At 38.6% G+C, this 22,039-nt stretch overlaps 1 protein-coding gene across 2 annotated transcripts in view; it reads left to right on the top strand.

Annotated features, from left to right (window-relative positions):
• The window catches only part of LOC150080687 (plexin-A2-like), a 1,379,917-nt gene that overhangs the window by 1,063,306 nt on the left and 294,572 nt on the right, over positions 1–22,039 (top strand). For both annotated transcript variants that reach the window (XM_090381876.1, XM_090381877.1), the window contains 2 exons: positions 1,111–1,360; positions 16,470–16,612. In XM_090381876.1, the coding sequence (XP_090238002.1) occupies positions 1,111–1,360; positions 16,470–16,612 (393 nt within the window). The remainder of the gene's footprint in view (positions 1–1,110; positions 1,361–16,469; positions 16,613–22,039) is intronic.

Consider the following 22,039-nt stretch of genomic DNA (forward strand, 5'->3'; position numbering starts at 1 on the left):
CGATCCAGTGCTTGTGTAGCTCGGTGTTAAGGTAGGCCCGAACGTCATTATGGAAGTGGGGAAGGGCCCCGTCTTGCTGGTAAATAAAGTCATCACTATCTTCCTGAACTTGAAGCATCAACCATTGCTGAAGCATATCAAGGTAGGATAGCCCAGTTACAGTGTCCTCACCAAAGAAGAAAGGTCCGTACAGTTTTCGGCATGACAAGGTGCATAAAACATTCACCTTCGATGGATCACACTCATATTCAATTATCCCTTCGGGTTTCTGGGTGCCCCAGATTCGACAGTTGTGTCGGTTGACCCTCCTATTGGTGTGAAATGTGGCCTAATTGGTAAACACGATGCAATTAAAGAAGTCATGTTCTTCTGTCAGTCCTTGCAGTTCACAACAAAATTGGAAATGCTTCTCTTTGTTGTCTTCCTTTAACATCACATAGAAATATTTGAATACCAACTGCAATTTATCAGCTTCATAGAAAATGTTTTACGAAGAACCTTCCATCCTGCCGGGGCTGGCATTTGCAGCTCATGTGATGCTCTCCACACTGATTTATTGGAGCTCCTTGTGAATGTCCCTCTCACTCATTCCACATTATCAACAGTAACACTAGGCTAGCCACTGCTCTTTCCCGAACACAAGCAACCCGTGTTTACAAATTGCTTATGCCACTTGTAAATAGCCTTCCTGGTTGGTGGCTTTTTACTGTACGCACTTTAAAATTTCCTTTGAACAGCTGTTGCACGCTTGTTCTTATTAAACAGTAGCACACAAAATGCCATCTCAGGACTGGAAGCCGCCATCTTTCAACAAGGCTATGCCTGCAGTAGAAGTACGACAGGTAACACCAACTGGCAGTGAATGATGGAACTACACCTCTTGGTAGTTACAATTGGGAAACTTTCATGTTTTCTCTTTCACATGGTATAAATAAGTAAATGGTATCTCTCTTACTCCATGTGCAATAAATTATTGAAAGTGTCCCCACCAGTTATACACACACACGCACACACACATTAAGGTACCATTTTGGTTGTATGTCAAGTGGTTTTCACTAAATTCCATAAATATTAAAAAGATTTTTTCATTTATTTGTTTTTCTTCTTTAGGTGGAAGTCGGTGATACCCTGAAGTTTACAATAGGTCTCCTCAATTATGAGCTTCCATCAGCACAAGAGAGTGCACTATCTAAACCAATTATTATTGGTGTAATAGTAGGTGGTTGTATACTTGTAATTATAGTGATAATAATTCTCATAGCATATCGTCAGAAATCTACAGAAAGTAGTAGAGTATTAAAAAATATGCAAGAGCAAATGGATGTCCTAGAGCTGAGGGTGGCAAGTGAATGTAAAGAAGGTTAGTAAAATATACTTGTAATCACTTTATGTAATGATGATAATATATTTAAAACTTTCAAAACTAGCAACCTTCAGGGCAGATCACTGGAAGACTCCAGAATGACAACCTTATCAATATTTTGATCATGTGTTATGTCATTGCTGTTACTTTTGGTGATGATCATACCATCACCAAAAGTGGTGCACATTTAATTTTACAAAAAGAAGTTACATCTAACAAAAGAGAACATTGGCAATAAGTACTACACACGCCTGTTACCATTCCCTAATGTAACATAACCTATCCCATTTCCTGTCAATCTCAAAGTATGAATACCATGGAACAGCAGCTCCAACTTACAATAACCAAAATAGAATCCTGGACTTCACGGAACAGTTACAGGCTATCAAAAAAAAAATGCGCTGCCGCTCACTTTTGCAAGAAACGAGTTCTCCACCCCGAACCTGAACTACAAATAAACGATACTGCCATTCTGCTTGTTAATTCCATTAAATTTCTTGGATTAATATTAGACAGGAAACTAATTTCCAAGCTCACATCACTCATTTAAGAACTATGTGTCTAAATCATTTGAATACACTTTGATCAGTTTCATCTATATCATGGGGAGCTGATCGGTACACTTTACTGCATCTTTATAGAACTTTTAATCTGTTCACGGCTAGATTATGGTTGTCCTGTGTATGACTCTGCCGGGAGCACTACTTTAAAACAGCTAAATGTGATCCATCACAGTGCACTGGGAGCTTTCAGGACTTCTCCGAGCCAAAGTCTTTATATCAAAGCTCATCATCCCCCATTACACCTGTGTAGAAAAAAACTACTGCTCCACTAACTACTGCTAAGATCCAGAATCTACCATCTCACCCGAATTGGGAGTATCTTTAAAATACTCAGTGGGATTTGTTTCATGAGAGCAAGCCAAATGAAAATAGACCTGCTTTACTCAGGATTAAAGTGCTTGTTCAGAGTTGGAATGTCAATTTTAAATGAAATTTTTCAGAAAACAACTGCACCTATTCCACCTTGCACTTATGTGTCTCTCTCAAGATATACACTTTCTCCAGTGGGGGAAAAATATTATACCGTCCTGAAATATCAGACAGATACATGCAGCTCATGCTACTATGAACAATCATGCCTGTAAAATTTATACAGATGGTTCCAAAACTGACAAAATGGCAGGTGCTGCTGCTGCAGTTTTTCCTTTGTGTACAATTTCAGCCACACTACTACTACTACTAGCTTGCAGCATCTTCACAGCTGCCATAATTTACACCAACTCCCTTAGTGCTGTCTCTGCCATAAGGAAGAATTTCTCATATTTTCATCCTGTCTTGAAACAAATTCATTACCAGCTATTCTGCTGAAAGTGCTGACTTTACCGCTAAACGTCCTCATCTCTCTCTCTCTCACAACATCTCCAGGTTCTTTACACTGACTATAAGTCTGTCATATGCAAAGCGTGTTATGATAAATGGTCACAGATCTGAAAAAGTAACGCCAACAATAAACTTTACCGGATAAAGCAAGAGCCAAAGCTGTGGCTCTCTGGCTTCCGACAAAACAGACACGAGGAAGTGGTACTGGCAATACTCAGAATTGGACACACTCATCTCTATGAGGAGAAAACCTTCCTCAGTGCTCATCGTGTCACAGACAACTTAAAGTTCATCATTTCCTGGTTGATTATCCCTTACATTTAACCATCCGATCAAACACTTTCCACATTGAACGTCTCACATGATTTATCTCACTTCATAGGAAATAAAGCATATATAGAACTTTTGTATCTAAAATACAAGAACTCCCCGATTTACGTAATACTTGACTTACACAAATTCGACTTTATGTAAGTTTTTGCCGGCCAGTGCAAACTGAAAAAAAAATATTGGTTTTTTTTTTTTTTTTTTTTTTTTTTTTGTAATTCGTTCCAAGTCCTTGGAAGTTAAATTTCACTATATTACTAAGCTATTATATCTCTCTAAAAGGTCATATTTATGATGGAAATTGTACTACCCTTTCATCGTCATATGTTCCCATTATAAGAATCAATTTTGAATGCCTTTGTGATATTTTTCTAAAGCACATTTCTGGAGGTCACAATCAAAAAACAAGTTGCACTTTTCGGTTTATTGGGCTTTTCTGTTAGCACAATCAAACACTTTTCTGGGTAGTAAACAGGTAGTAAACTCGATCTTATTGCATTTGTGATAATTCCGATAACTGGAATTCTGTGGGTTTTTACGTTACGTAATTATGGTGAAATCTTAAATCATATAAAAAACAAATTTTCAGAAACTGCTCTTCATTCCTATTTACGTATTACAATGATGAAGGGAAAGGGACCAGCAGAAAGTGCAAGTGCTGGCAGTGCCAGGAAACAAAACAAAATTGATTTAGAAATGAAGATGAAAATGATTAAGAACTATGAAGCAGGACAAAGTTTGTCATCTATTGCAAGGGAATTAGGTCTCACTGCTTCAACAGTGAATACTATTTTAAAGGACAGTGCGCATATAAAAGAGCATGTCAAAGGATCAATGCTTAAGATCAACAGAATAAAAAACAAATTTTCAGAAACTGCTCTTCATTCCTATTTACGTATTACAATGATGAAGGGAAAGGGACCAGCAGACGAATCTGCAGATAAAGGAACCACTGGGTGGCAGTGATCACAGTGTGCTGAAGTGGGATTTACTCAAGGAGGTAACTACCATCAGAGGTAAAGGGAAGGGTTTTTGCTTTCGTAAAGGCGACTATGATGGTTTGAGACAGTATTTAAATTCTATACAGTGGGACCCACTGATGATGTTACCAACAGCAAATTCAAAATGGGAAGCATTCAAGGAACTAATCTTGGAAGCTACCAGGCTTTACATACCAACCAAGAAATATTGTTCAAGGTTCAGGCCTAAATGGTTGTCAGATGAACTAATGAGACATATGGCAGAGAAGAAAAATGCATGGGATACATACAAATTAATGGGTGACATGGAAGCCTATGATAGATATAAGTTGGTCTGTAACCAAGTCACAAAGGAGATTAGGCAGGCAAAGGCAGATTATGAGAAATCCTTGGCAAAGGATGCAAAGAAAAACAGAAAAGAGTTCTTTACCTATTTAAACTCAAGAAGGAAAGGGATGAATCAGATTGGTCCACTGGATGTTGATGGTTCAACAGTTGAGGATCCAGCTCAGGTGGCTAACAATCTAAACGAGTATTTTGCATCTACATTCACACATGAGGAGTTATTCAGGAAGGGGAATGTCGTAGGTGAAGTAAACATTGGCAGCGAGCTAGATGATTTTCTAATAACTGAGAGGAAAGTGGAGGAGAAATTGTTGAGGATAAACATAAAAAAGGCACCCGGGGTGGATTGGATCTATCCAGTTATATTAAAGGAGGCAGCAAAGGAAGTAAGCAAACCCTTAGCCATAATTATGAGAGCTTCTTTGGACTCAGGGGAGGTACCCATGGACTGGAGATGTGCAAATGTAACCCCAATTCACAAAGGAGGATCAAAGGCTGACACAAGTAATTATAGACCTGTTAGTTTAACTTCGGTTCCAGGAAAATTAATGGAGACACTGGTTAAAGAAGCACTGCAGGATCATCTGGACAAGAATTCAGTTATAGCTCAGACACTGCATGGTTTTGTTAAGGGCAGGTCTTGTCTGACCAATTTGATTGGATACTATGATGTAGTCACAAAAGAACTGGATGCAGGGAATAACTTTGATATTATATATTTGGATCTTAGAAAGGCTTTTGATACTGTTGCGCATGGAAGACTGCTGCACAAATTGGAGAAGTGTGGCATTGGAGGCAAATTGCTGCTACGGATAAAGGGATGGTTGAGTGGCAGAAGACAGAGAATGGTAATCAATGGACACTGCTCAACGTGGACTAATGTTATTAGTGGAGTTCCTCAGGGTTCAGTGTTGGGTCCATTGTTGTTTTCTGTATTTATAAATGATATTGATGATGGTATATCAAGCTTAATGTCCAAGTTTGCAGACGATACCAAGGTTGGCAGGGTTGTTAAGGACACAACTGATACTGTGCTGCTGCAACAGGATCTGGAAAGGTTGAGCAGATGGGCTGAGAGGTGGCAAATGAAGTTTAACATTGACAAATGTAAAGTACTACATATGGGAAACAGTAACCCCAGATCAACGTATCAACTCTGTGGAACTACGCTGACAGTGGTAGAGAATGAAAAGGACCTGGGGGTAATTGTGCAGGCAGATACGAAGTTCTCTGAGCAGTGCAGACGAGCTGCAAGAGTAGCTCATGGTGTCTTGTCAATGATATACAGTAATTTTTCTAGCAGGGACAGGGATGTGATTCCCTTGTATAAGGCATTGGTCAGGCCACACCGTGAGTACTGTATACAGGTCTGGAGGCCTCATTTCAAGAAGGATGTAGAGCTGCTGGAACGAGTACAGAGAAAGGGCAACAAGATTAGTGAATGGAACAAAGGGTTGCTCTTACGAAGAAAGGCTTAAGTTTTGCAAATTACAGAGCCTGGAGACTAGGCATCGGCGAGGTGATCTGATAGAGGTGTATAAGGCTTTGAATGGCTTGAGCATGCTCAATGCCGATGGGATTCTTCCTCTTGCTCAGAATAATCACCTGAGAGGGCATAAATTCAAATTGAGGAAGGACGGATGTCGGATAGATGTGCGGAAATTTGCCTTTAGCCAGCGGGCAGTTGGTTTGTGGAATAGATTCCCATCGCTTGTTGTTGAAGTTGATAGCCTAAACAAATTTAAGGCTCAGCTGGACAGGTATTTCGAACGAACGGAGGGGTGAAATGGGAGTAGTGGTTGTTTTTTTTTTGTTTTTTTTTTTGGCTGATGCTGAATAAGCTTGCTTTCTTGCATCATATGCCTCTGCTAATGCTAATGCTAACAGTGATCACAAACCAGTGTTCAGGTGCTATATCGAAGATGGAACAGCTATCAATAATATGGATGAAAAATCAGATTCAGAAGCAAGTGCCCCTGAGTCCAATGCCCATTCAAGCAAAAGCAAGAAGTATTTATGAATATATTAAGGATAAGTATGGCGAACCCCCAAGCCAAGTTTGTGGCAAGCAACAGGTTGTTTAATAGGTTCAAGCATCGTGCTGGTTTCCAAAACATTAAAGTATGTGGTGAAGTTTCCAGTGCCGATTCTGCAGCTTCACAGAAATTTTGTGATGTGTTGGAAAAAATTATTGATGAGGCAGCTATTTAACACAGCAAATTTTTATTTTATTTTATTTTATTTTTTAGATCCTTGCCACTGAAATCTCAGGAAATTAGGTGGCAGGACCTGCCAGAGTAAATAGTAAATCTCTAAAATACTGGTGTATCTGGTCTGCCTCCACGAGGTATAGTGTGGGCAACGGCGGGCCTCATTTGAGACCCAACGGCTAAAAGACCAGATGAACAACAGTACAAAACATTACACACCACAATATCCATACACTTTTAAACCTCTGGCCTCTACAGTGTTCTGTATCACACCACAATGTATATTACGTGGAGATGGGGGAAACCCCCTGGTGCCGTTAGACCCTAAACACACTATACCTTTGGGTTGCCAGGCAGGACCTTTACCTACCTGGCTAGCCTGGTCGGCCTGAGGATAATTGTGCACTCAGATATGAAGTTCTCTGAGCAATGCAGTTTTTTATAATCAAGTCACAATGGAGGTTAAGTAAGTGAAGGCAAATTATGACAAATCTTTGGCAAAGGAAAAACAAAAAAGACTTTTCTTTACATATGTAAAGGCTAGAAGGAAGGGGATGAATCAAATTGATCTACTTCATATAGACGGTTTGACTGTTGATGATCCTGCTCAGGTTTCTGACAAACTGAATGAACATTTTGCATCTACATTCACATGTGAGGATTTTTCTTTAGGCAAGTGAATGCCAGAAGTTTATCATTCTCTAATAGGTAGCTAAATGATATTGTAATAACTTAGAGGAAAGTGGAAGAAAATGTTGAAGTTAAACATAAGAAGGGAACCTGGGGGGGGGGATGTGATCTATCCCATTATATTAAGGGAGGCAGCAAAGGAAGTAAGGAAACCCTTAGTCATAACTGTAACAGGATCCTCGGATTCAGGGGGTAGCCATGGACTGGAGATAAGCGAATGTATCCTCAGTTCACAAAGAGGGATAAAAGGTGGCATGAGTAATTACAGACCTGTTAGTTTAACTTCTGTCCAGGGAAAATAATGGAGTCACTGGTTAAAAAAAGTAACACAGGACTGATCTAGACAAGTCTAGTTATATTTCACCCAGCATGTGTTTTTTAAGGGGGAAGGCTTGTCTGACCAATCTGATTGGATATGGCAAATGTGGTCACAAAGGAACTGGAATGTAATAATAATTTGATATCATATATTGAATTTCAGGAAAGCTTTTGATACTGTTGCACATGGAAGACTACTTAACAAATTGGAGCAGTGTAGCATCGAGGGCAAGTTGCTACTATGGATAAAGGGATTGTTGAGTGGGACAAGACAGTGTGTAATCAATGGACACTGCTCTTTGCGGACTAATGTTATTAGTGGAGTTCCTCAGGTTTCAGTGTTGGGCCCATTGTTGTTTTTTCTATTTATCAATGATGTTGATGAAGGCATATCAGCCTTAATTTCCAAGTTAGCAGATGATACTAAGGTTGGGAGAGTTGTTAAAACAGTAATGACAGTATGCTACTGCAACAAGATCTAGAAAAGTGAAGGAGATTGGCTGAGAAATGTCAATCAAAGTTTAAAATTGACAAATCTTAACTGCATATAGGTAGCAGTAACCACAGGGTAACATAACAACTGTGTTGTACAACCAAGGTTAGTGGAAAATTTAAGAAGACCTGGCAGTAATTGTGCAGTCAGATGTGAAGTCCTCTGAATAGTGCAGACAGGCTGCCAGGGCAACTTATGGGGTTTGGTCAGTGATATACAGGAATTTGGCTGAACTCCAGATTAGGGTACCCCATCCAACATGGCAAGGAAAGAAGTGATTGGCAGGCAAAGGCACCTCCCACTTAGTGCTGTGAATGACGGTCAAGTTCTATGATTGGATGATTATGGTGGAGGAGTTTTCTTTCCGATTGTTTTGTGTTGTCAAGGTGGGGGGGATACTTAGCTTAGGTAGGGCGTTTATCCCCCATCCTGCTGTTTTTGAAGCGGAAAATGAGTTCGCGATTTAACAACAATGGCAAGTAGGGAGGAAAAACACTCTAGGCATATCAAACCTAGGAGGACAGTGGGCAGAGTCACAACTTGTCAATCACTGCTTTCCCACTGTTTTGCTAGCTGCCATTTGGATGGGGTACCTTAATCTGCAGTTTTACCAGGAATTTTTCCAGTAGAGAGTGGGAGGTTATCACTTTATGTAAAGCAATGGTTAAGCCACATCTTGAACACTGAATACAGTTCTGGAAGTCATTTCTAGGAAGGATGTGGGTCTGTTGGAATGGGTGCGAAGAGCAACAAATTGATGATGGGAGCAAAAGGGTACTTTTACCAGGAAAGGCTTCAATTTTGAAAATTGCTGAACCCGAAGACAAGGCACCTGTGAGAAGATCTAATCGACATGTTAAAGGCCTTGAATGAACCAAGTAAGCTCAATACTGATTGGTTGTTGTTGGTATTGGGCTTAACAACAACATGAGGGCTACTGAGATTAAATCGTGTCTGCTTATAATTTACTTATTTGAAGCATACTGATATAGATTTAATTTATACCTACATTCCCATGCAGGCCAATATACAGCCACTCCCCGATTAACGTAAGGGTTGCGTTCTGTGAAACGCCATGTGTCGGATTTTACATAAGTTGGAATTTCCCCCATGCTTGCGTTCCACAAGCATGGGGGAAATTCCAAATTACTTAAAATATAACCTTCGGGTGAGGGAAGCGCATAGGATTAGAGGTTTAATTTCCTTTTCTTCCATTAATTATTATTATTTATTTATTTATTATTATTTTTTTTTATCATTGTTTTATTCGTTTTTTTTTTTTTTTTTTTATTTGGCTGGTGCAGCATAAGCCATAGGCTTTCTTGCACCATGCGGCCATTACTAATACTAATAATACTAACACTCGCAACTGTGCTTGCTGAATTGATTGAATCAAAAAATAAATGTTCGACGAACATGTGAATAGAATTATTTATTGTATTTATTCAACTTTTTATCTCATGCGCAGGAAAAATCACAAAAGCATGCAATTTAAAAATTTTCAAAATTATAAAATTACAAAAAAAGAGGAGACAGGCATAACATTAGTAAGTTTTACTCTCGAGCATCATTGCCAGAATCCAGAATCAACGTCTTCAGCTGATAAGTACGCTGCTGCTGAGGTTGAGGGCTGTGGAGATATTGAAGGGGTCGGCCGCTCAACCTTACGAAAGAATATATTAAAGGATGACTGGACGGTGGCTTTTTTTCTTTTCATTGTAGATTTCTTTGTAGCAAGCAAGCATGTCATTCACCCCTCTGTTAACTTTTAAGAATCGTTCACTGTCAGGATCCATCTTCTGAAACCTTGTCATTGATGATGTAATTTCACAAAATGCCATTGCCATCTCTCTGGTGATGAAGCATCTCGGCTCCTCATTTGGTTCATCTTGAGCTTCTTCAGCATTTTCTTCTTTCACTATCGCTGCCTGCAAGTCAGTAAGTTCTTCATTAGATAATTCCTTCTCTTCCTCTAGTAACTCCTCCATGTCTTTGGCATCAACCTCCAACTGAAGTAGCTCTGCAACCTTTACAATCTTATCTGTAACCTCTTCATATGATTTGTCTTTTTCAAATCCTTCAAAGCCTTTTACGTACCATGGGCATATTTTCTTCCATGTGCCATTTAAACAACTTTTATTAATTTCTGCCCAGGCCTTATTAATGTTTAAGATGGCGTGGTAAATACTGTTAGATTTCCAAAAGTCTCTTAATGTAAAATTTTTCTCACTGTCTACTGTAGACAATGCCTGAGCAAATGTTGTGCATAAATAGTATGCTTTTAAATTGGAAATAACACCCTGATCCATAGGTTGGATGAGTGAAGTCGTGTTTGGCGGAAATATGACTCTCACGTTCGAATTGAAATCATCTAGATGCATAGCATGTCCAGGAGCATTATCTAATAGAAGCAAAATCTTGAAAGCAACGTCGATGTCTTTACAATATTTTTCAACCTCGAGAATGAAGCAGCATTTAAACCAATCCTCAAATAGCATTGGTTTAAATGCTATTGTTGTAGAGCATGGACAACAATATTTAAATGATATTGTTGTCCATGCTCTCTGGTTCGATTGGAAATGCATGGGTAGGGTGCCTTTATTGATGCCCTTAAATGCATGAGGATTTCCAGAATGGTACACAAGCAGTGGTATTAATCTGTAATCTCCCTCTGCATTAGCCCCAAGCAAGAGCGTGGCACTATCTTTTGAAGCTTTGAAACATGGCATTGGCTTTTTCTCTTTGGCAATGTACGTTCAATCCGGCATTTTTTTCCAATACAGAGCAGTCTCATCAACATTAAAAATAAATAAATAAATTTTAAAAAAAATGTGTGGTGGGGGGGACACTAGAAATTGGGTCAGGCTGAAAGAGATATTAAGCTATGCGGGGTAGAGTTATTTTTTTTTTTTTTTTAGTGTGAGGCTTGTATAGTTTTGACAAGGGTCAAACGCTAGTCACAAGATAGCTAGAGAGGGAAGGGAGACTGAAGACTAGGGGGTGAAAGACAGAAATATGGGATCAATAGTGAAGATAATCCCAAAAGTCGGTGGGGCAGGCCCATGCCTCACCAGGTGAAGATAGGGGATGGCAGGGGGGTACCATCCCCCTGCCAAGGGAAGGGATGGAAAGTTAACCGAATGAGGGTACCTGGTTCAGATCGCCTAATGATGTTTCGGCAGCAAACTGCACAATGTCTTATAGCTTATGAACATCCTAAGAGCTGTCTCCGCTATGTCCTGGGCTGCTGATAGAAGCTCTCTCCTACATCTCTATAGAGCTTTAATAAGATCATGCTTGGATTAGGGATCACTGGTCTATGATTCTACAAGGAAAAGTTCCCTATTACGTCTAATCACCATCCAGCATAGCACCCTTAGGATAACTGTGGGAGCCTTCAGAATATCCCCAGTTCACAGCCTATACATTGAGGCAAATGAACCTCCTCTTCATCTCAGGAGAAAAACTTTATTGTGTAACTATGCAGCAAAGATTAAATGTAATCCATCCCACCCCAGCTAGCAGTACTTGTTCGACCCTCAGTTAACCATGCTATATTATAATAAACCCAATGAAAATCACCCCACGGGGCTTCAGTTGCAAGAACTCGTACTCAATTGGGATATTAACTTTCAGAACATATTCCAAGACCTTGCTACCCCAGAACCTCCCTGGACTGATTTCTCACCTCTCTGTGACAACTTCTTTTTAAGATGGGGAAAATCCTCCCTGGCAAATAGCACCTTTCAACAGCTGCACAAATCGCATTCCTTGGCCAACTCAGAGAAAGTACATATTTATACTGATGGCTCCAAAACAGATGCAGCTGTAAGTGCTGCAGCAGTTTCTTCCACCTTCTCAATAGTTGTATCTCTTCCTACTGAATGCAGTATCTATACCACAGAATTATTTGCAATAAAACTAGCTGTAGATAACATAAACAACTTCCATATTGAGCAATATCTTATATATACAGACTCCTTAAGTGCAATCACTGCCATTCAATCTACTTTTTCTCCCTCTCACCCCATTCTTTAAGAGATCAGGCCTAAATTATTTTATTATCAGACAACCAGAAAGTTGCTGGATCCCTGGCCATGTTGGCATCCCAGGTAATGAACATGTGGATGCTGCTGCTAAACATCCTGACTCTGGATTTTCCACTCAACTGAAAGTGCCCTACACTGACTACAAATCCATTATAAAAAAATGTGTAGAAAACAATGGTCTAATCTCTGACAAACTCAAATTAATAATTAACTGTTGCAGATAAAAAAGAGAGCCACAACAGTGGTCATCTAGTTTCAGGAGAAGCAGACGACAAGAAGTGATTCTGGCAAGGCTCTGCATTGGTCATTCACATCCAGCTCATCTGTATTTGCTGCTGGGAGAGAATTCTCCTCTGTTTCTTTTGCCAGTTGCACCTAACAATAAAACATATTCTCATTTAATGTCCCAAACTTTCATCTGTCCGAAAATCCACCTCTAGCTCCCTGTCCAACATACATATCACATATTCTCGGTAATAAAGCAAATTTGGAGGGACTGTTTCAATATTTAAAACACATAAATTTGTATTATTATATCTAATCACAATAACGTGAAATTAGTAATAACTAAATCATGAACAGGTACAGTATGGCCCAAGAGGCCCTTGTGCCAAAAAACCTCAAATACTACTACTACTATGACTTTCCTATCTCTGCAAGAAAATATTCAATAAATCATGACTAGAACACCATGAATGGGCCTTCCTTGCTTCTTATCTACAGTGCTCAGAAGACTTCATAATTTCCAAATCTTTCTTCTTTACTCTACTCTACTTTCCCTCCTCTGCCTCCTACAGTCCATCTGAGAATATTCCCTGTGATTCCAACATGTCCTAACTTTTGATTGAAACTTTATGAAGCTGTAAATATACAGCAACCTCTCATGTGAGACTGAGTCAAATGCTTCGCTGGAATCCAAATAAACAGTGCTGAATCTATTGCCTACATCCAAGTCTTGAGTGGTCTCTGTCAAAATAGCTAACCTGGCTAGTTAAACATGATTTTCCTTTATAAAACCATGCTATGTTTCCTTCAGAATTCTACTTCTATTCAGATGAACTCATACTGCACTCTTGATCATTGATTCTATGATTTCCTCTACAACTAAAGTCTGATCAGTCAGTAATTACCCACTCCACTGTTAGAACTGCCTTTATTTATTGGTGATACTTTTGCACTTCTCCAATGAATAGGAATTTCTCTGAATTTATTTTCAGAGAAATAAAACTTTTGTTGATTCTGCTAAAAATGGGAGTTACAATTAAAAATATAAATGTGAAAATTGAAACTTATCCATGCACTCATTTTTGGTGTTTTGTCATAAAAAAAGGAAGAAATAAGGAATTTCTTGTTTATTCCTCTATTTATGATAAGCATTTCTGCAGCAAATGCCACCAACCAAAAGTTGAGAAATATACTTGTTTAAGTTACACTGAAACTAAAAGTAACATAATGAAATGGAAGACAAAAAATTGTTACATATATGGTTGCATTATACGTTACAGGTTCTTTATATGGGTAATTTCAAGTAAGCAATAATTCACTTCCAAAACTGCACAAATAAAAACTTTCTATATTTATGAATGTACTGAAAGTTTCAGCTGTTAACCATGAATCAATAAGTAATGCAAAACAGTTATTTTGAAGAGGGAATTATCTGGTTCTTTACCACTACCACCAGGTTAAAGCTGTTTTCAGTTCTATCACTCTGGAATTTTGGTAATCCCATACAGAAATTCACTGGTGTTAAGTGGATTTCTGGTAAGGGTTTATTTAAATGGCAAATATGAAAGCCGCATGCATGAAAGTGGTGGGAAATTACCTTTTCAGAAAAATACTTGTAAAGAATCTCCCCGACTTTTGCTGTATGTGTGTGGTAGAGCACCATTTTGCACTAAGATAACTTTTTACCATTTCCAGTTACTCTTGTACAGTGGTCTGGATAGATAAACTCCAGCTATCCTATGATGGTACATGTTTGTTGTTATTTCCTCAGAAAACTGACCATAGATGAATTGGTCAATTAATTTACACCTCACTCTCACTTTTGTTGTGGGAGAAGAAATGACAAGTGTAATGTGGTATAGTTCTGATCCAATGACAGTAATTTTGTCTGTTTGTTCACACTACCTAAAAATGCATCATCTGTTCACAGGATGTTGCACCATTCCAACTCAATAAATCAGACATATGCCATAATCATTTACTTGAAGAACTTGAAACTCCTTTGAGTTAATTAATTTTTAATTGTTAGGCATCACATTTTAAACTATGTTAAAGAAAATATGTAATTAGCCAGTCTCAGATGAAGGGAGTGCACTTTCTTACAAGTTATTCCAGGTTTTTCAGCTTCACAACAGGCTATAAACTGGAGGCACTATATTAACTTGTAGACTATTTCCTGGGTATTTGATGCATTCAAATTTCCAAGGACAAGGTAAAGCAAAAACATGCCAAGTGATTTATAGAATCTTCCTCAGACCCCCAATTGACAAGAACCAGTTTGTGTTGTGCTAGTGGTAGGTACCCTTTGGGTTTCTGCTCTTCTACTTCTTTACTATAGTGAAGGTTAAAGTAATTGTTTCCATATACTGGTACAAGATCATCCTTTGTGGTCTATAGCATGGTCATACTTTATCAAATTGCCCACAGGTTTTCTGAAAAATGTAGGGCATAATGGAGATTAGAAATGCATAAATATTCCCATAGTACAGTTTAAGTATTGCATCCTTGCATATATTAATACAGGTAGTTCCTGGCTTTACGAGTTAATTCATTCCTAGTGTGCGCTCGTAAAGCGGGAATTTATTTCCCCTAGACGTAATGTTAAAAATAGGGGTTACGTTCTCAACAATGAAATTAGTTAGTTAATTAGTTTATGTTTAAACAATGATTGATTTATCCAAAGAAATTAAAATGTAGCCTGTAAAATCAAGCACAATTATAATAATAAAGAAATTATTTATGACTTACAAATATTAAAGAATGTTTATTCTTCATCATCGTCGTCGACTAAATGGACACTCGTTGATCACTCATTATTGGTTCAGCACTCGGTTTGTTGTACAAGGTCGTCGTCTTCAGAAATGCTTCAAGAGGCATTTGTTTCCAAGATAATCTTCTCTTTTCTTTATAAATTTCAATAGCATGCATAAGCATTTTTTAACAGAATGCACAAATTGCAACTAACAAGATTCGTGTGGAATAACAAGTTTACAAAGCTTAAAAAAAAAAGGAATGAAGAGAAGATTCTGAAAATTTATGTTTTTTATGCGATTGAAGATTTCAGTAAAGGGGAAACATTTCACCATAATAACATGAAAATCCACACAATTCCAGCTATAGGTATTTTTGCAAATGCAATAATATCGAGTTTACTACCTGTTTATAATTGTTTGCAGGTAGTAAATTCGATATTATTGCATTTGCAAAAATACCCAAAAAGCCCAATAAACCGGAAAGTCCAAATTGTTTTTATTGTTTTATAGTCGTGACCTCCAGAAATGTGTTTTAGAAAAATATCACAAAGCCATTCATAATTGGTTCTTATATCAGAACATATGATAGCAATGAAAGTGTAATGCATTTTAATGATTTGAATTGGTAACTAATACAATTTAACTATAAAAACGACCTTTTACAGAGTTATATAGCAAAAATTTAAACTTCCGAGGTTGTGGGACAAATTACCGAAAAACAGTGTTATTGGGTTCACATTGCGATATTTGCACGTACGATGGTGTCTCTGGAACAGATTAATATCATAAAGCGGGGTGCACCATATTGTATAGCTATGCGTGTGGTTTGAAATGTGGTATTTATGAATGTTTAACATTCATTTTTTGAAATTAATGATCGTATTTTAAATTTTGTTAATACTTGATAGTTGAAAAAAAAAAACTCATAAACCCGGGAACTCGTAAAGCGGGAACTGCCTGTACTTCACTGATTCTCCACATTGTACTCCTGTCATCTCATAGAAATGATTGCTTTGGTCTTTGTAAATATTAATAAATAGCCAACTTAGTGGTGAAAATCCAAATTATACAGTTATGTAAATCTAACATTGGATACCTTGAGTATATTTTCTAATAACATTGGAATATTAGGCATATGCTCAGAATCTCTTTCCCGCAAGTGCTTTGAGGGATCTAAGGTCCTAGGCACCAGAAGTTTATTTTCTTATCACTCTCTATATAAAATATAATTCCGAATGTCTATTTTTAAATTAACTAACAGGCCCCTATTTTTGCTTCATATAAATCACTTTCTTTTTTTGTATGATTTACTTATTATTTTTTTCATTTTGTAGCTTTTGCAGAGCTGCAGACAGAAATGACAGATTTGACCAGCGATCTCACAGCAGGTGGAATTCCATTTCTAGATTATCAGTCCTATGCAATGAAGGTTCTTTTTCCTAATTCTGATGATCATCCAGTACTTCGAGAAATGCAGGTAAAATATATATCAAGTCTAGAATGTGTATAGCAATTAGTTAGACCAGAGAAAGTTTCAATAAAATTATAATCACTTTACTGCAGCAAGTATGCTATTTTAAGAGTTGCACCAGTTGCTTTGTTGTATTAACTGAAATAATAAGACCTACCTTTTAGATGTACACTCATTATTTTTCATATGCATACCTAGTGAATTTATTAATGTGAACTTGAGAAACTCCTATTAACACCTCTCATCTTTTATACAGCATACTACATATGCTTGTAACTAACTATTGTATTTTTGATATAATCTATTGGACAGCAGTGTTAAAGATGTAACTACCAGGAGTAAAGGGAAGGGTTTTTTCTTTCATAAAGATGACTACAGTGGTCTCAGAGAGTTTAAAAATTCTGTACATTATCACCAACTGATGATGTTACCAAAAGCAAATTCTAAATGGGAAGCATTCAAGGAATTAATCTTGGAAGCTACTAGGCGTTTCATACCAACTAAGAAATACCGTTCAGGGTTTAGGCCTAAAATAATCTCGGGCTCACATCTGGTGAGTATGGGGTTGATATCCAGCTCCTGAGCTGGATATCATCATTCTTCTCTTTCTTGGTGACTCCTTTACTTCTCTCTCTCTCTCTCTCTCTCTCTCTCTCTCTCTCTCTCAGGGTAACTCGGGAATTTTTTTTGGCTGGTGCAGCATAAGCCTCAGGCTTCCTTGCACCATATGGCTAATAATAAAAATAATAATAAATGGCTGTCAGATGAACTAACGAGACTTGTGGTAGAGAAAAAAAATGCATGGGAGCATATAAATAATCAGGTGACACAGAAACCTATGGTACATATAAGCTAGTCTGTAATCAAGTAACAAAGGAGGTTAGGCAAGCAAAAAGCAGATTACAAGAAATATTTGGCAAAGGATGCAAAGAAAAAGAGCAAAGACTTTAATTATGTAAACTCTAGAAGGAAGGGGATGAATCACATTGGTACACTTGATATTGATAGGAACTGAAACTTGCCTACCTCAGAACTTATACACCTGTATAAGTTCTGAGGTATTCCAGGATGGCAAAGTCTGCGAAGTATGCTGGGTCACCATAACACATCAAATGCCCCATCAAAATCAATGTGTATAGCAAGCAGGTAGGTTTCCTGTGGACTACTGGCAATGATCATTATATAATTTGTGACATCCTCAGTGGAGCTTCCTGTCTTGAAACAAAACAGTTTTGCGATTGTAAGCTGCACCCAAGTAATGACTGTCTGGCTGGAGTAGCATCATCCTTTCATCGCCTTGCCCAAGACAAGCAACAAGGCAAAATTAAAATTTTGCCTTGTAAAATTTTGTATCCCTAGGTAGATTTTCTTGGTTTTTTTAAAATTAACCTGATATTTTCCTGTTTCCAGTAATGGGAAAAATTCCCTGCTGCAAACAATTTTACAGCTGTAGTAAGTGATCTAAGAAATTTTTAGCCAGTTCTTTTAGCATCTGTATTTCAATGATATTATTTCCTGGGCATTTATTGTTCTTATTTCTATTTAAAGCTGCAGTTAGCTCTTCAGTGGTGAAAGGTAGCTCAGTGTCAGTACTTTGGTAGTCATTATTTTCAGTTCAGGTGTAAGTACAACATTCAGAGATTTGTTGTCATCTGGAAACAGAGCATGTAATATGTTTCTAACTGTTTCCTCCCAGGTATGCATAGTCTGACCAGCTACAGTAATCATAGTGTTGGCTGTATCTCCTTTTGGCAGCTTATTGGTAACAATGCAGTATACCACACCCCAAGGTAACAATGCAGTATACCACACCCCAAGGTAACAATGCAGTATACCACACCCCAAGGTAACAATAACAGTGGTAACAACAAGTAATTGCCAAGACATTCTTATTCTGCCTAATAAGGCAGGTATATTGGTTTCTGAATTTTTATATCCCTCTTCGGGCATTGACTTCTACTGGTGGCCTGTTTGACTTGATTGCTGAAAGCATTTCCTATCTTGGTTGACCCTTCACTGGTGATTTTCCAGCATGGGGCATCACCAGGGAATTCCATTGGGTCTGGCTGTTTCTTCTTTATAGAGATATCAGTAGCTTTAGCATTAGTAGAGACATACGATAAGAAAGCAATCTTATGTAACATATGGCTGAAGCTGTTATGTAAAATATAACAGCATCAGCCAAAAAAAAAAAAAGAAAACTCCCATTTCACCCCTCCATTCATTCCAAAGTCCTGTCCAGCACAGCCTTAACTGTATTTAGCTATTACCTTTCACAACAAAAGATGGAAGCCTGACCTCTGTTCTACAACCATCTTTCCTCAATTTGAAACTGTGCTCCCTCAGGTTCTCAGTCTGAGCAAGAGGAAGAATCCCATCAGCATTCAACTTGCACAACCCATTCAAGGCCTTATACACCTCAATCTGATCACCTTGCAGGTGCATACTCTCTAGGCACTGCAATTTGCAAAACTTAAGCCTTCCTTGGTAAGAGGATCTCTTCATTTCTCTCACCAATCTTGTTGCCCTTCTCTGTACAAGCTCAAGCAAATCTACATCCTTCTTAAAATGAGGCCTCCAGACCTGTACGCAGTACTCAAGGCGCGGCCTGACCATTGCCTTGTATAACATAATCACCTCCCTGTCCCTGCTAACAAAATTCCTATATATCATTGACAAGACTCCATGACCTGCTCTGGCAGCCCATATGCACTTCTCAGCGAACTTCATATTTGACTGCACAATTACCCCCAGGTCTTTTTCACTTTTCAACTCCCTGAGTGTAGTACCACACAGTTGGTATGTTTCTCTTCGGTTATTGCTACCCATATGCAGTACTTTGCATTTGTCAATGTTAAACTTCAGTTGTCACTTCTCAGCCCACTTTCCCAACTTATCTAGATCCAATTAGAGTAGCATACTGTCTTTACTGTCGTTAACGACCCTGCCAACCTTTGTATCATCTGCAAACTTGGACATTAAACCTGATATACCTTCATCAGGATCATTGATAAATATACAAAACAACAATGGGCGCAACACCGAACCCAGAGGAACCCCACTAATAACATTTGTCTATGAAGAGCAGTGTCCATTGATAACCAGTAAATCTGTGATTTACTCAAAGAGGTAACTACCATTAGGGGTAAAGGGAAGGGTTATTGCTTCCGTAAAGGCGACTACGATGGACTGAGACAGTATTTAAATTCTATACAGTGGGACCAACTGATGATGTTACCAACAGCAAATTCAAAATGGGAAGCATTCAAAGAACTTATCTTGGAAGCTACTAGGCTTTACATACCAACTAAGAAATATTGTTCAAGGTTTAGGCCAAAATGGATGTAAGATGAACTAATGAGGCATATGGCAGAGAAGAAAAATGCATGGGATACTTACAAATTAACACATGACACAGAAGCCTATGATAGATACAAGTTGATATGCAACCAAGTTACAAAGGAGGTTAGGCAGGCGAAGGCAGATTACGAGAAATCCTTGGCAAGGGATGCAAAGAAAAACAGCAAAGAGTTCTTTACTTATGTAAACTCTAGAAGGAAGGGGATGAATCAGATTGGTCCAGTTGATATTGATGGGTCAACTGTTGATGATCCTGCTCAGGTAGCTAACAAACTAAATGAATATTTTGCATCGACATTCACACATGAGGAGTTATTCAGCAAGGGGAATGCCAGAGGTGTATTCAACTCTAGCAGTAAGCTACAGAATCTTGAAATAACAGGGAGTAAAGTAGAGGAGAAACTGTTGAAGATAAACACAAGAAAGGCACCCGGGGTGGATGGGATCTATCCAGTTATATTAAAGGAGGCAGCAAAGGAAGTAAGCAAACCCTTAGCCATAATTATGAGAGCTTCCTTGGACTCAGGGGAGGTACCCATAGACTGGAAATGTGCAAATGTGACCGCAATTCACAAAGGAGGATCAAAGGCTGACACAAGTAATTATAGACCTGTGAGCTTAACTTCTGTTCCAGGAAAATTAATGGAGGCACTGGTTAAAGAAGCACTGCAGGATCATTTAGACAAGACTTCAGTTATAGCTCAGACACAGCATGGTTTTGTTAAGGGGAGGTCTTGCCTGACCAACTTGATTGGATACTATGATGCAGTCACAAAAGAACTGGATGCAGGGAATAACTTTGATATTATGTACGTGAATCTTAGAAAGGCTTTTGATACTGTTGCACATGGAAGACTGCTACACAAATTGGAGCAGTGTGACATTGGAGGCAAATTGCTGCTATGGATAAAGGGGTGGTTGAGGGGGAGAAGACAGAGAGTGGTAATCAATGGACACTGCTCATCGTGGACTAATGTTATTAGTGGAGTCCCTCAGGGCTCAGTGTTGGGTCCATTATTGTTTTCTGTATTTATAAATGATATTGATGATGGTATATCAAGCTTAATGTCCAAGTTTGCAGACGATACAAAGGTTCGCAGGGTTGTCAAGGACACTACTGACACTACGCTGCTGCAACAGGATCTGGAAAGGTTGAGCAGATGGGCTGAGAGGTGGCAAATGAAGTTTAACATTGACAAATGTAAAGTACTACACATGGGAAACAGCAACCCCAGAGCAACATATCAACTCTGTGGTACTACACTGACAGTGGTAGAGAATGAAAGGGACTTGGGGGTGGTTGTGCAGGCAGATATGAAGTTCTCTGAGCAGTGCAGACGGGCTGCAAGAGTAGCTCATGGAGTATTGTCAATGATATACAGGAATTTTTCCAGCAGGGATACGGAGGTGATTATTCCATTGTATAAGGCAATGGTCAGGCCACACCTAGAGTACTGTATACAGGTCTGGAGGCCTCATTTCAAGAAGGATGTAGAGCTGCTGGAACGAGTACAGAGAAGGGCAACAAGATTAGTGAATGGAACAAAGGGGTGCTCTTACGAAGAAAGGCTTAAGTTTTGCAAATTACAGTGTCTGGAGACTAGGCACCAGCGAGGTGATCTGATAGAGGTGTATAAAGCCTTGAATGGTTTAAGCATGCTCAATGCTGATGGGATTCTTCCTCTAGCTCAGAAAAATCACCTGAGAGGGCATAAATTCAAATTGAGGAAAGAGATGTAGGATAGACGTGCGGAAATTTGCCTTTAGCCAGCGGGTGGTTGGTTGGTGGAACAGACTTCCATCCCTTGTGGTGGAGGTTGATAGCCTAAATAAGTTTAAGGCTCAGCTGGACAGGTATTTTGAACGAACAGAGGGGTGAAGTGGAAGTGGGTTTTTTTTTTTTTGGCTGATGCTGCATAAGCTTGCTTTCTTGCATCAAATGCCTCTACTAATGCTAATGCTAACCACTCTCTCTCGTCTCCGACTCAACCATCCTTTTATCCATTGTAGTAACTTACCCTTAATGCTATACCTCTCCAATTTGTACAGCAGTCTTCCATGTACAACAGTATC

This window comes from Mastigoproctus giganteus, chromosome 9 (genome assembly GCF_048544385.1).
Source record: "Mastigoproctus giganteus isolate SK-2022 chromosome 9, ASM4854438v1, whole genome shotgun sequence".
In the NCBI taxonomy this organism is placed as follows: Eukaryota; Metazoa; Arthropoda; class Arachnida; order Uropygi; family Thelyphonidae; genus Mastigoproctus; species Mastigoproctus giganteus.